The sequence below is a fragment of the Panicum hallii genome, chromosome 8 (genome assembly GCF_002211085.1).
Source record: "Panicum hallii strain FIL2 chromosome 8, PHallii_v3.1, whole genome shotgun sequence".
Lineage (NCBI taxonomy): Eukaryota > Viridiplantae > Streptophyta > Magnoliopsida > Poales > Poaceae > Panicum > Panicum hallii.
The window spans coordinates 40,126,682-40,141,588 of NC_038049.1; the positions used below are offsets into that span (position 1 = coordinate 40,126,682).

The 14,907-nt window shown below is 51.5% G+C and overlaps 1 protein-coding gene and 1 pseudogene across 1 annotated transcript; one reads left to right on the plus strand and one right to left on the minus strand.

The window, feature by feature from the left end:
• Positions 1-1,816: 1,816 nt before the first annotated feature.
• Positions 1,817-9,333, plus strand: LOC112903822 (annotated as a pseudogene).
• A 266-nt stretch (positions 9,334-9,599) lies between these two features.
• On the minus strand, positions 9,600-13,631 carry LOC112903823 (putative serpin-Z5). The gene is made up of 4 exons (XM_025973018.1): positions 13,620-13,631; positions 11,954-12,370; positions 10,369-10,488; positions 9,600-10,270 (listed from the first exon to the last, which is right to left on the minus strand). The coding sequence occupies exons 1-4, from the start codon at positions 13,629-13,631 to the stop codon at positions 9,641-9,643; spliced, it is 1,179 nt and encodes a 392-aa protein (XP_025828803.1). The 3' UTR covers positions 9,600-9,640.
• Between the last annotated feature and the right edge of the window lie 1,276 nt (positions 13,632-14,907).

A 14,907-nucleotide genomic window follows, 5' to 3' on the forward strand; every position in this document is an offset into this window, starting at 1 on the left:
AAAATAACCTATAATTTCGAACAGAGGGAATAAACTTTATGCTAAAATGGTAAAAATACTCAATTTATTTCTCTTTTGACCATCCGTTAACACGGCCAAATATGGTTATTCATGCTATGCCAAAATATAGATAGGTATTATCATGCTATGTATACTTCTACCGTAACTATTATTCAGCCTATTTGGCGAATTGTGTCACGTGGCATCTCTTTCTGCGTGAGCGCATATGGAAGCGCTCCCTTCCCTTGCTTGTCACGTTTATCATTTGGAGCTCGCACCTTAATCGTTGTTCAGTGTAGAAAAGTGTGTCATACTTATGGGTGGCTCTAATGCTGCCTTCACAATCCAACTTGGTCCTTAATTTTTTAGCTTAAAATTGTATAGGATTAGAGCTTGGCCCTTTTAGGGCCCGGTCTTTAGATTATTTAGGCTAAAATTTAAGACCTTTTACCACCTCTAGTCATACTTAGCTTTGTATGGGTGCCATAGCTTTTCATGGATGTCAAACTGCCAACGCCATACCTTTATCTATTTGTTTGACTTGGCTTGATTTGGCCCTCTTAAGTTTAATTCTGGCTCTGCCCGTGGTTGCTCATCCGTGAAGGCACCGCTGTCCATGTTCCTCACTCCTGGATCAAGAGGGTGGAGATACGAAGAGCTTGTTATTAGCATTGAAAATTGCACCTAAGTTGATCAGTGAGTGCCTGCTTGAGTAGGAAATAGGAAAAGTTAAGTGCAATAACAAATGTTTTACTTCCTTCGCACATAAATACTAATCCGTATAGGTATGTCCTAAGTTAAAATTTTTGGCAATATTTATAGAAATATATTATTTTAGTATGTATATTATAAAATTAGTTTTCATATGGACATAATAATAACAACATTGTTTCGTTAACCTATCTAAAACTTTTTTTATTGAAACAGAAGGGAATTTTGTCCTCTACTGTTTATGTATTGAAAAAAAAAGAGTATGTACAAAAAGGAGGAAAGGAAGGGAAAAGAGGGAAGAGGGGAGGATTACAAGTTTACAGCACTGATTCAAACCACCGAGAGATTCTAGGATAACTATTTTTTTTTTCTTGGCCGTATGGAGAAGCTAGCTTTAATTTGCAAACTCTTGCCTGAAGATCTCTATACACTTCTGCGAGGAAGGCCTACCTTGCTGGAAAATAGTATCATTTCTTACTGAACAAATACTCCAAGCCATAAGTATGATGACTTCCATAAATAAATCCTCATTATATTAATCTGCTATCTTAAGGAATAAAGGATGTCCATATCTGGGAGGATGTTCAGGCCTATGATGTTCCAGCAATGCTGAGAGAAGTTGCAGAATAAAAAGAGATGTTGAACTGTCTCCAGTGTGTTCTCTGTGCAAACCACACAATTGCAGTAGGTCCCTGGTACCTATATAAAACTTTAGATACTGATTATCAAAGTTAATGACATTTGAGCTAATAAAAACGAACGTATTACAACATAAGGAAGCATCAGTTCTTAACGAAACATGACGCAGCGGCTCTGGTAATAAAAAACCTGCAGCCAAGTTTTTGTTTAAGTACAAACTCAGAACGTGAGGAGGCATAAACCGATGCATAGATCTAAAACCTCGTTATCTATCAGCTTTTGCAGTCAATGGGACGCAAATCTCGAGACCAACACAACGTGTGTGTCCATGTGGACTACCTGACTCTGAACGTGTGAACAAGAGTGAGAGATAATGATCCTTTGAACTGTGGTTAGTTGCAGTACTACCAGAAAGGAAAAATACAAAGTGTTAGTTTCTTCCACCTCATGCATGGCTACTCCTCAAGATCACAAGAGCACGCTCAAGATCTACACAGGACCAGCTTCCTCTTCTGCACTGACGATGCTGGTTCTACTAGTGCTGCTACTGCTGCCCCTCTGCGCAAATGCATCGAGCAAAGTAAGATGCTTGTTCCTCTTCCATGGAGACCTTGGATCTTTCTTCATTTCCGCTAGCGAGTTCGATCGCCGATCGATACCGTCGTTTGATTTCTTGGAATGCTTCAGCTCTACGTCGTGTACATGGGGGAGAAGCAGCACGAGGACCCGTCCGTGGTCACCGCGTCACACCACGCCGCACTAGCATCCCTTCTTGGGAGCAAGGATGAAGCCCTCAGGTCTATAGTCTACAGCTACAAGCACAGCTTCTCCGGGTTCGCTGCGATGCTCACCGAGACCCAAGCCGATGAACTTGCAGGTGATCTAATCACCAGTAGCTTTGTTCAAGTCTTGTTTCCAAGATTCAGGATGCATGCATGATACATGAACAATGCAGGATTTCCCGGAGTTATCAGTGTGAAGCCCAACACTTAACGCCAGGTTCAGACGACTCGGAGTTGGGATTTCCTTGGCCTCGAGTACTACGAGCCATCGGGGCTTCTCAAGAAGGCCAGCTACGGCGAGGACGTCATCATCGGCGTCGTGGACTCGGGCATCTGGCCGGAGTCACGGAGCTTCGACGACGACGGGTACGGCCCCGTGCCGAGGCGGTGGCGGGGCGTGTGCCAGGCCGGCGAGGCGTTCAACGCCACGTACTGCAACCGGAAGGTCATCGGCGCGCGGTGGTACCACCCCGGCGGCAACGCCAGCGCCGCAGACCTCGCGGGCGAGTACATGTCGCCGAGGGACGGGCACAGGCACGGCACGCACACGGCGTCGACGGCCGCAGGCGGGCGGGTGCGGGCCGCGTGCCACGGCGACGGGCGGCTGGGCGCCGGCGTGGCGCGGGGCGGCGCCCCGCGCGCGCGGCTGGCGGTCTACAAGGCGTGCCTGGGCGGGGAGTGCCGCATACCGTGCAGAATGCCGCGCCGTGGGTCATCACCGTGGCCGCCGCCACAATCGACCGGGCCTTCCCTACCGCCATATCGCTCGGCAACAGCGAGAAGCTAGTGGTAATAAGCACAAGCGACCTCTCCTCCATGCCATTATAATTAGAATCCTCCTCTCCGTTGTGAATCGGCCATGGCGGTTAAAAGTTACACGCATGCAGGGGCAATCTCTTTACTATCACGACGCCGCCATGGCGGCGAACGGCAGCGATTTTGAGATGTTGGTTGATGGGCATAGGTAAATAATCTACGAAATTGTTACACGAATTTTATCCTTGCCTTTGCAGATCTTGACCAATGCTAATTTCCAAAACTCATCATGCAGCTGCAGCGAGACGGCGCTGGCGTCGGTGAACACCACCGGCAAGGTCGTGCTGTGCTCGGCGCCGGTGGAGGCGGCCGCCTCGCCGCCGGCGCACGCGGTGTTCGGCATCATCCTCCGCGTCGTCGGGGGCGGGGGGAAGGGGCCTCATCTTCGCGCAGCACACCACCAACATGCTCGAGCTCCTGGACGCCTGCGAGGGCTACATGCCCTGCGTGCTGGTGGACTACGAGGTCGCCCGCAGGATCTCCTGCTACGCCGGCAGCACGGGGTCGCCGGCCAGTGCTGCGGATACACGGCTCCGGGGTGCTCTCGTCGAGGGTCGCCGCTGTAACATTCCATGTTGGCACCTAGAGTATTCAAATAGCAAAAATCGTGAATTTCAAAAACTTTTTATGAATTATCTTAATTTGAAAGTGTTGTTGGATTTTACTTGATTGAATTTCAAATTTGCTAATTCAACTGTGTGGGATTTGAATTTGAATAGGCCAATCAAATTCAAATCCAAACTCTACTCTCTTAAACTTATCATTGGCCAACAACTAACGCCGGCCCACCTCCCTTTTCCTTTCTCCCCGCGGAACACGGCCCACGAGCACGCGGCCCAGCCCAGCTTACCTCCTCACCTTCCTTTCTTCCCCTGCGGGCTGCAGCCCGGCCCACCGACCGGCTGCACCCGCGCGACCCCTCACCTTCCCTTTCCCGACGCAACTGACGAGTGGGACCCACCCGCCAGCTTTCCCCTTCCTCCCGCAGTCACCCGCCACCCCGGCTCCGCTCGCTCCCCTCCGCTGCTCGCCCCGATCCACGACACGAGGCCGTAACCGCCGCGCCCCTTCCTTTTCCCCTTTCCCTTCCACCGCAGCCCCCGCTCACTCGCGTCACCAGCCAGCTCGCGCGCCGCCCCGCTCCGCGACAGCCCAGCGTAATCGCCCGCGCGCGCCCTCCCTTTTCCCCCGCGCCCTGGCCGCCCGCGCTGCAAACCCTAGGCCCGCACCTGCAATCGCCAGATGCGCGCCGCGTGGCCGTGGCACGGACGCCGGGCATCACCGCCCTCATTGTTCGGGCCCGCGCTGCAAACCCTAGGGCCGCCCCATAAGAACCCCTCGAGGCTGCCGCCTGAAACCCTAGCCGCCCGTGCCCTTTTCCCTTCCGTCGTCGCCATACCAGAGGAGGAGGAGGAGAAGGAAAGAAGGAGAAGGAGCAGCGCAAGGAGGTGGAGGACGTCGAGCTGCGCGAGGAGAGGAAGGCCGTCGCCGCACCGGAGCTCCGCCACGCCTGCGCCCGCACGATGACTCCGACGCAGCCGCTCACCCTACACGGCCCCGACCCGCCTGCACCAGCCCACCACCGCGCCGAGGATCCCGCCAGCAAGCCCTCAGTGAGCGCCGCCGCCGCCCTCTCCCTTCTATCCCCCTATTGCCAGCAAGGCCGATGAGCCCTCCGTAGCCCAGCCGTAGGACCACCTCTCCCTCCCGGCTTTCGTGCCGCCTTTCGTGCAGGAGCCCATCGCGCCGCCTCCGCACCCCGCAGCCGCCGTCGCCTCTTCGCCGCCACATCGTGCCGCGGGCCCGGGATGCCCGTGCCCCGTGCACGGCACGGCCACGCCGCGGCCCTGGGAAGCCAGGACCCGCGCGCGTGCGTGCGCACCCGTGCCGCGAGACCTGGCCACGCCCCAAGCCTCGCCATGCCCCCGCTACGGCCTCGCCGTGCGCGGCAACCCCGTGATGTGGCCGCGACGTCGCGTTCGCGTCGCGGCCAAGCCTTTGAGGCACTTCCCCAAACACCCTCCGGGCGTTCACACACACACACCCTGGCACACACGCACACGGGGCCATATTGGCCCGAGCCGCACCGGATCTGGCGGCCACACCAGATCCGGTGGGTGACCGACAGGCGGGTCCCACCTGTCGGGGGAAGCGTAGGGCGCTGCCCTTGGGCCCGTGTCGCCAGTGAGAGAGAGGGAGGAGAGTAGACCGTGGGCCAGTCTGTTAGGCCGAGCCGGCCCACTGCGCATAGCCAGGCCGTAAGCCCGAGCCGGCCTGCTGAGCCGCAGGCCGAGCTAGCCCACGAAGTCTAAGCCGAGCCTAGTTGGACCTCGAGCCAGCCCAGCACCTCTTTCGGCCCAAAAACCGAGCCGGGCCCTTCCCTTTTCCCTTTTCCGGCCTGACGAAGGGCCCCACCCGTCAGCCTCAGGGTGAGGCTGACCAGTGGGACCCGTTGACCCCGCTTTGACTGTTGACCGTTGACCGGTCAACGCTGACGTCAGCAGGCTCTACTGCTGACATCAGCAAGCCCTAACCCACCTGTTACGTCATGCTGACGTCAACATGCCATGTGGCACGCTCTGGTGCTGCCACGCATCATTGCTGAATGATTTTCTTTTCCGAAATTCTTTTATTAATTTCAGAAATAGGTTTATCCTTAGAAAATTCATAATAAATCGACCGGACCTCCGAAAATTATGAAACCAGTTACATAATTCCTATAAAATCATAAACCACCCATTAGAGTAGGTTTTGTTGTGATTTGGATCTTATTTGAAGAGTTTTGTGCATTTTTGCACTTTGGTCCCTACTCTTACTCGTATTTACGAATAGGACCTGACTACAAGGAGTTGACCGACGGCCAGAACTACCCGGAAGCCCAGGAGGACTTCGAAGAGACGCCAGGTTAATGCCCTACGATCTGAATACCTATTAGGCATTGCTTGCTAAATATGCTGTCGCTATTTGTGTAATTTTATCGAGATGAACCTGCATGGCCTATCTTATGTACCCATATTCCTTGCAATCCTATCACACTTGTTTACTGTATGAAATACCTTGTCAATCCTTGAATGTGTATGTGTGGGAATGGATGGATAGTCTTGGCGTGTGTGAAGATATACTATTCAGGAGTTGGTGCTTAGGGCTTTAGCCGGGAGTGGGCAAACCTAACTTGATCGTAGATCGAGGACTTGGGGTGTGTATCTTGGCACACCTTACGGAGTACCTGTGGCGGGTACAGCTTTTTGGTTATGAGGTTGAGGTGTTGGAGGCACCCATCAAGGGTGCAGTCGCGGACCATCGTGGTGGAGACGCTTTAGGACGAAGATGCCCGCTTCGGCAGTTAAGGACCGAGTGAGATTAACTATGACTTGTGGGAATTTGTTAAGCGTGCACGCCACTTACCCATTATGAGGGTGGGCCCAGTCCGGGGCTAGATAGCGCGGTACCAAGCTGGTAGGAGGATCGAGTATCAGTGCAGGGGAAGGAGGTGTTAACCTCACATTCCCCGAGACGCATGGGAGGCCTCACAGTCCCGGGGCGACCTCTTGTGGGAGGATGCGCTCAAGATCCGGGAAAAGCCGGATGGTGCCGTGGCTCCTAGTTCCGTTTCAGTAGACCGGTGTTTCATCTATTAGTCGGCTGATCTCTGGCTAGTGTCGATTCGAGTGGGTCCACGTGTACAACCCCTGCAGGGTGAAAACTATACGTATAGCCGCGTCCTCGGTTATGGACATCCCTACTCCTCTCTTGCTCTTATTAGCTAGTGTTACTCATGACTTTTACCTCCCTCTAGAATAACTTCCTGCCAGGAGGAAGTTGAGATGCGAGGAGAGGGAGTTCTCGTATCGACTTGGTGGTTTGGAAGGTGTGCGTTGACCGGGAGTCCGGAATGCCGGAAGGGCCCGAGTCGAGAATGGAAGAAGATGTGTATACTTATATATATATATATATATATATATATATATATATATATATATTACATGCATAGGAAAACCCCAGCTTTACCCTTGAACTTTGTTATACCCCTAGTATAGTCCACAATAAAGCTTGCATTTGGATGGTGACGTGAACCTATCCCATACCTTGGGGATAGCCTGGTATAATGCAGGATCCGATCCAGAGTTCGACCCCAACAACGACAGTTAGTATGAATGAAGCCCGTGCTACGCTCGAGTCGCCTGTGGAGGAGGGTCTCGGAGATGAAGGACGGCCCGAAGACTAGCTACCGCTTTACGATTTCTGCCAGAACCGCTCTAGCCGAGAGGCTTTAATAAATTCCGTACTACAAATCCTATGGATTTATGTAATAATTAAACTCATATTTGATCTTAAGTAGAGTATGACTATGATATTATTTCTGGAATGAGTTCTGTATGTGATAGCGCTTCATTCAGGGACTATCACAATGATACAGTGGGTCGGATTTCTCGATTTGGGAATCCGGTTCGTTTCAGCCGCGTTCTGTCGAGGGGCCCCAGCGCGCAGTTCCCCGCCGTACTGAAGGTGCATGCCATCTCCATGTTCAGGCGCACTGAATATAGATATTTATATTTACAATATATACTGATCAAATCAAACGTGTCCGTGGTTGAACAGCCTGACATAGCTGCTCCCGGAGTGAGCATCTTGGCAGCCAAGGGCGACTCGTACCGGTTCTCCTCCGGGAAATGCATGGCGTGCGCTCGCGTCTCCGCCGTGGAGGGGCTGCTCATGTCGGTTCACCCGGACTGGTCGCCGGCCATGATCAAGTCCGCCATTGTTACCACAGGCAGGCACTCATAGCACACACTATGTACAGTAGACACTAAATGCAATGTCACAACAAGTAGTACCAAATGCAATATTCTTATGATGTTGCTCGATCTGTTTCAGCATCGGTGACCGACAGTTTCGGTCAGAGTGACGCTCGCGCGGGTGCAGGGCGTCTACACGTTCGGCAGCTTGACTGCAACCACTCGGTGAGGATCCCGGTGGCCGTTCGGACAGTGATTCAGGATTTCGTCGCTGATACATCTTGAGTAATTCCTGACAGATGACGTTCGACAACGTTCCGCGTTGTCGATCGTGTTCTTGTAGCTTTTTTTCTGCATACATTCGATAATATTATTCGATTCAAATCGTATCTAAAGAGTTCGTTCTATGTAGCATTTTTTTCTTCACGAACAACACACGATTTCACACAATGCAAAAGGCAATCACCAAAAAATGTCGTGGCGTTGGATAATGGCTATTATTGCATCCCTAGTTCATTATAAGATTTCCATGTCCTTTTTCGGCATGGACGACAGTTATTAGTTTCTCTTATTTTTATCTCTTATATATAATTCTCACAAATGGCCAAAGGCCGACACTTCTATGCATGTATCAAGTGTTCATTTTTGTTTTTGTTCTGAAATGTTTTTTGGCAGCGTATAGCGTGATGATGCGGAAGAACAACGACGGCAGGGCGTGGTGCCACTGCAAAGGAGCTCATTGTAGCTGACGATCAAATCGACTGGAGCATTGAGCGCGCGCGCGTCCATAAATACCACGCCTCCGCCCGGCTCCTCCGTCGCTCCCGTCCTCCACTCCGGCGACCATACCAGTGGCGCTCGACCGTCTGTTTGTGTGCGTGTGCAGCGATGGGGTTCGGGCGCAAGGCTGGGGTTTGGTGGCTGATCATCCTCCTGCTCGCCACCGCTGGGGCGCTGCTGACGGCGGCGACCACAACTGGCGGTGTGGAGGAGGCGGGCGGCAGCGCCGGTGAGGAGGGGCGCCTCGGCGGGAGCTGGCGCGTGTGCGAGATCAAGTGCCGGCACCACCACGACCCGGTAAACAAGCAGCGGTGCATCCGGTACCAGCTGCCGGCGAGCGGCGCCGTCGAGGACGAGGAGGATGGAGCAGCAGCAGCAGCCGCCGGAGCCATCCGCCAGGTGGTGTGACGCGGGCGCATGCGCCACGAATAAGGGTGTCGCCGGCCGGCCAGGCCGTTGACCGCTCGTGCGTGTGTGTATACCCACCCGCGTAACACGCACGTGTATCCGTACGTACGTCTCGCGGTACGTGAGAGCTCGGGCAGAACGAGCGGCATGGCCGGCTGTTCTGCGTGGTGGCGGTGACCGCGCTCTCAGGCGCCTTCAGCAAGTGGTGACCGTGCTCTGCACATGTTCTGGACGTGCCCACCGCGTTCTGTGCGCACTGGAAATGAAACCCTGCTCCAGGGTTGGTCTTGCATCGCAATGTGTTCTTCTTTGTTTCCACGTTGATTTGCCTAGCCAAAACCAGCTGGTTGCAGGGCCAGACCTTGAAAGGTAAAGATGGGGTTAGTTGCACACAATATGCTGCCATGAAAATGTCGGAACTTATTTCACTGTGCAGCTGCTTTTTCTGGCAGGAGAACTGAAAAAAGTGTGTGAGCTTCACAAGATTGAGTTTAGTGTTTAACCCAGATTATTCTGAAAAACAACAAGAAAAGCCATGTGTAGAACGCACATTCGCAAGAGAGGCAGTCATCACAGCCTGTTCTGATCACGGACGAAACGACGAACATTGTGCGAGGTAATCAAGTAACACCAAATTATCCCAGTGAGGCCGTGTGTTACACAACTCCATGTTACAAGACAGCTAGTAACTGATAGGTCAAGAGCAAGCAGCACCTCATCGCTCAGCACTTTGCAGATGGATGCGACTTTGTTGAATCCTGGCGCCGATCACTTGGTGGGATCCAGGACGTGCCCCGCAAACACGAACACCCCGGACCACTCCTCCTGGATGAGGAAGGTGAAGGGACGGTCGGCAACGAACTCAACAAAGTCCGGGGTGAGCTCAGGCCTGCCGCGCAGGTACGAGTTGAGCTCACCCCCCTCGCTGCCTGCCTCGCTCACCTTAACGACCGCCATGTGTGCAACCTTCCTCAGAGACATAGGGCGGCGCTGCTGCTCGTCCCCCTCAGCGATGATGTCGTCCGCCACGCACATGCCCCGCAGGTCGGCCTCCTCCGTCGAGAACGGCAGCGAGAGCCCCAGCCGACGGAGGTCCACCTCGAGGTCATCCCACTTGAAGGAGATCTCGAACTTGGGCAGCTTGACACGGACAGTCCTCTCCGTCATCTGGTCCAAGATGCCCTGCAGGGACGCCGGTGCTGCGGTGACCACGTCCAACATGGCCGTGATGCCGTCACGCGCGTCCGGGAGGAAGACAAGCATGGAGTAGCGTGCCTCGTAGCTGCGAAACTCTTGAACCTCTTCACACATCACCAGCCTCCACGGCATGTAGGGGAGCTTGAGGACCTTGAACCCATCAAGCACGCGATCAATATCGTTCCGAACGCCTTCATGAAGCTCGCCTCAGCATGGCTGCCATCGAGGCAGAAGAACGTTCCTGGCCACGTGCCATGGGGATGGAACGAATGCTGCCACACCCCTTTGAAGTAGACTACATTGGCGAGCACAATGTCCGTCGCAACGCCGACTACATCGCTTTCGCAGATGATGCCGTCGATGAGGCTGTTCGTAGCCTTCTTTACCGACTCATTGATCGTCTTGACAGCTTCCATGGGCTTCACACCTCACCAATATATCAAAAAGAATGGTAAATCATACTGTACTCATATCAGAACATAACTTTTGCAAAGAACTATAAGACATCATTGTTTATGGCAAACTCCAAATTGTAGGTACAGAGCAAACACCGGATTATCATGCTGCGGTTTATAGTAAAATGGATAAAAGATAGTGGTTAAAAAGAACAAAAATCTTTCTAAAAAATGGCATGTGTTTAATTGTATCCCTCCAGTGTCTTAGGACTGGAAACAGAATGTAAATTCGAGGGAGGTAGGCAAAATTGATACAACTTTTCTATCAAATCTTGATATGCCAGTCTATTAGGATATACCCTCCTAAGATCAAGGAAATTAAATGTATGCTTAAAAGGTTATCTTCATAAAGATTGAAAGATTTTCTGAAAGGTAATCTTGATATAGTAGTTCCTAGCCTCTGCCTTGGTAAGCCATCATCAGATAGTCGATTCAGTGCCCACGCCCCACGCTTTCCTGGACAGGTGCCATTGCAAGGTCCAAAATATTAGATGAGATCAACCTAATAAACACAGATGTATTTCACAGCCCAGGATAAATTGAGTTAAATATCTGTGTACACCTCATGTTCTTGTTTACAGTTTGATCAGCTGGCATCAAAATTAAAATATCAGATCTTCTATGGTTTATGGATCAACATAACATTTGGCTCTGGAAAAAATGGATCATCATAACATTTGTCTCAAAAAAAAAAGGAATGGATCAACATAACATAGTAATTCATGTTTTCTACTGCACAATTGAGGGGCAAGTTGCGAGTTTAGACATGAAGAAGAAGACCATTGTTATGCATGCAACTCATTTGTATAACTCCTTTACAAGCGGTACATCAAAGGCTTTTAAAGTATTTTTGCAGTTGTTTAGTTATATAAAAATCAAAGGGTTTGGTACAAATGGGGCTTGACAATGGACCATATGTGAAGCATATCTCTTTTCTCTTTTAGCAAAATGGAGGAGTAAGAAAACAACTGTTCTAGAGATGAAATTGGAAAAGACGAAGAAATCAAATAATCTCATCCCAATACTACTTAGTTAGATTTATAACTGGAGGGTCTAAGTGTTTACATTCAAAAGGACTATCTTCATAAACATTATAAAGTCCCTAGCACGATTTCCAAAATATTGTGGCACACAGGACTGGGTTAAGAGAAATTGACCGGTATCTGCACGACTGTACACCTATGTTCTCTTTAACGTTTTCCATTATCTGACATACAAAATTGTAAACTGAAGCATAGATTTACGATGTTCCCTGAAATTTAGAATTCAGAGACCAAAATTCAGCATTTCTACTGAATGTTTTCTAGAGCATTATGGAATTGAAAATTCCGATATTAGACTTGCAGAAAAGAGATTCCTTTTGCAAACGGGATTAAGGAAAAAGACGAAATATTCAGATTGAATCAGCCGGGGAAACTACTGCACTAACCTCGTCGGTGAAACTCACGGTCTGCACTCGCTGGGAGTTGTAGGACTCGGCGGCGATTCCGCGGAACGCGTCGGTGAGCCCGCCGCGGGAGTCGTCCACCCAGACACCGCCCCCGAACAGAACGTGCGGCCCGCCGAGGGTGCGGTATCCGCGGCCGTCGCCCAGGACGCGCTGGGAGACGCGGCGCGCGAGGGCGGCCGTCGACGGCGCGCCGAGGAAGGCGAGCAGCTGGTCCCGCGTGGCGCCGCGCGCGGCGCCCGCGGCCACCAGCGCCAGCGCCGCGTGCACGGCCGCCGGCGGCCCCGGGGTCCGCAGCGGCGTCGTCGTCCGCTGCCGGCTGCAGCGCGAGATACTTGGCGAGGCGGAGCGCGAGGGCCGTCTGCCCGTCGCGGGCGGCGGCGGCGGCGGCCATGACGGCTGGAGTGGAGAGACGGGGGAGTCGTTCCGTTTAGTGTGGCTGTGGGACCGGCGCTCGGGAGCTCAGGTGTTTCTTTCCTTCCCTACATGGCTATAATCTCTGTCTAACAAAAAAAATAAAACACAGTATACAGAGGCTCTCCTACATCCTAGAATATAAGATATTTAATTTAAACTATTTTAAATTTGATCAAATTTATATAAAAGTAATAATATTTTAAATATAAAATGAGAACAATAAAATTTATTATGAAATATATTTTTATAATTTATTTATTTGATGTTGGATATGTATTCTTCTTTAGAAATTTAGTCACGCTTAAATAATTTTAACTTAGAATAAATAAAAATATCTTATATTTTAGAACGGAAGAAGCACGTACATCAACATATGCTCACGCTATAAACACACGCAAACTTATATCCTATAAATATTTTTGAGAGAACGTTACAGCATATCTTCAAAATGATGATAAAGACCATAGGCATTGGGAAGATATCCACACTCGAGATGCACGCTGCCTGGAAGTAGAAAAATAATGTCGTGTGTTAGGGATAGTATGACATGATGCAAAGGATTGGGACTAGCTTCATCAGTTTACTTGATTTGAGTCTACATTTGCATCCCAAGTACCTCTTTGCTGGATCATGTTCTAAGGCTGCATTCGGATGAATGGGAAAGAGAAAGAGAAAGTGCAAAACTTTTGCTCTTTTGCATTTTTTTTCACTTTTGGATCCAAACACCCCAAAGTGCAAAAGGGCAAATGCTACCGTAATTTTGCTAATTATGGATTAATTAGGCTTAATAGATTCGTATCGTCATTTAGTCCTCATCTATGTAATTAGTTTTTTAATTAAACTATATTTAATACTTCTAATTAGCGTCCAAACATCTGATGTGACAGGAGTAAAAATTTTACCATTTGCCCTTTTGCCATTTGGAGGTGGATCCAAACAGGCCCTAAGTTTCTAACAAAAGTCAATTATGATTTTGTGAAGGATTGCGTCTTTTACATCACGATGTGGCGAAAAAGACGCGAAAATAAGCGAGGTTGTCTGTTTCTTGCACGGCGCAGAGTCTTTGCACTTCCAAATCCGAAACCAAAACCTTCCTCCCTCCCTTATTTCTACAAGACTCTTATCATTTTAAAGCCCTAAATCCTGACTATATAAATAAGATATGGCACGCCATCATGCCATGCAAAAAGACAGACGTAGCCTCTCACAAGACTCCAATAATCTCGGAAACCAGCGATCCCATGGCGTCGTCTCGCGAGCTTCCCCTCCTCTTCCTCCTCGCCGCGGCGGCCTTCCTCGCCGCGGCGTTGGTGCCCGCGCCGGCGCAGGCGCAGCTGCAGGAGTACTGCGGCGACTCGCTGGCCGGCCTGATGGAGTGCCGGAGCTTCATGTACGGCGGTGCGGCGGCGCCCTCGCCCGCGTGCTGCGCAGCGTACGAGGCCGCCTTCGACGCCGACCCCTTCTGCCTCTGCTACGTCGCCGACGGCACGTTCGGGCGCGCCACGGGGTACGACGTCAGCGTCTCCGACGCGCTCCGGATCCCCGCCGGCTGCGGCCAGGCCGACCCGCCCATCGAGCTCTGCAGCAGTAAGTAGCCCCGCCCCGCCGCCGCCGCCGCTCATGATCTAGCTACCCTCTCGGCCTCTCGTCGTTTTCACCTCCGGCCTCTCTGCGACGCACGAAACCTGAGCGTTCTCTGACTGACTGCTCGACGATCTGTCGGTTCTCTGTGTTGCAGTGCAAGGGCTGGTGCTCCCTCCCTACGCGCCGCAGCCTCCGGCCGCCACCGCCGCTCCGACGTCGCAGCCGTCTTCAGGTAACTCACCGTCTACCGGCACCGAGATCGGCGTTGCATCGATTCGCCCGTATAGATTGGTCTAGATGCTCCTGCTGAAACAGGGCGTACCATTACCGCAGGGTCCTCGGAGGCGACGCCGCCGCCGCCACCGGCGCCAACCTCCAAAGCGAGTGATGAGTCAGCATCGCTGATCTTGCTGTTGGTTGGCGTCGCGCTCCTGTTGTCGTGCACCCTCTAGCTTCAGTCGACGGACTCGGACCTCTCGACAGCGCGCTACTTAGATTGATATTTTGCATTTTTACTATATAAATAGTGTTCTTAATAACATTGTTACGGGGTGTTATTATTACAGGTTGTGCCTTATGTGTCATGTGATTTGCGAAAATTAGCCCTGTAATTTCAGGAGATAGTGAGGTAAAAGTAGATCAGAATCTCAACTAGGTGTAGTGTTACAGAGCAGCTCATGCATCCCGTGACCAGACCTCAAGTTTATGCATACACACCACGAATTCTGCTTGCGTTACTACTGATCTTTTGTTCCTAACCCGACCTGTTCAAGGCATGCCTAGGATCCACAAGGTTCTGGGATCGATGACATGACTAGGTGAGTAGGAAATTTATCCAGTCGCGGAGCTTTGTGCCCACGCCCATGTCCGGGACGCTTGCATTGCCGGCCAGGCCATCACCCGGCCGGTCCCCTCGCCTCTGGAGTCCGGAAACG

Bases quoted from the DNA above. Each gene is read 5' to 3' on its own strand.
- LOC112903823 (XM_025973018.1), bottom strand. The intron at 10,489-11,953 runs GTTAGTGCAGTA...TGAGGTGTGAAG, and splicing joins CCGTGAGTTTCACCGACGAG to CCCATGGAAGCTGTCAAGAC. The intron at 10,271-10,368 runs GTAGTCTACTTC...TGCTGAGGCGAG, and splicing joins CGGACATTGTGCTCGCCAAT to CTTCATGAAGGCGTTCGGAA.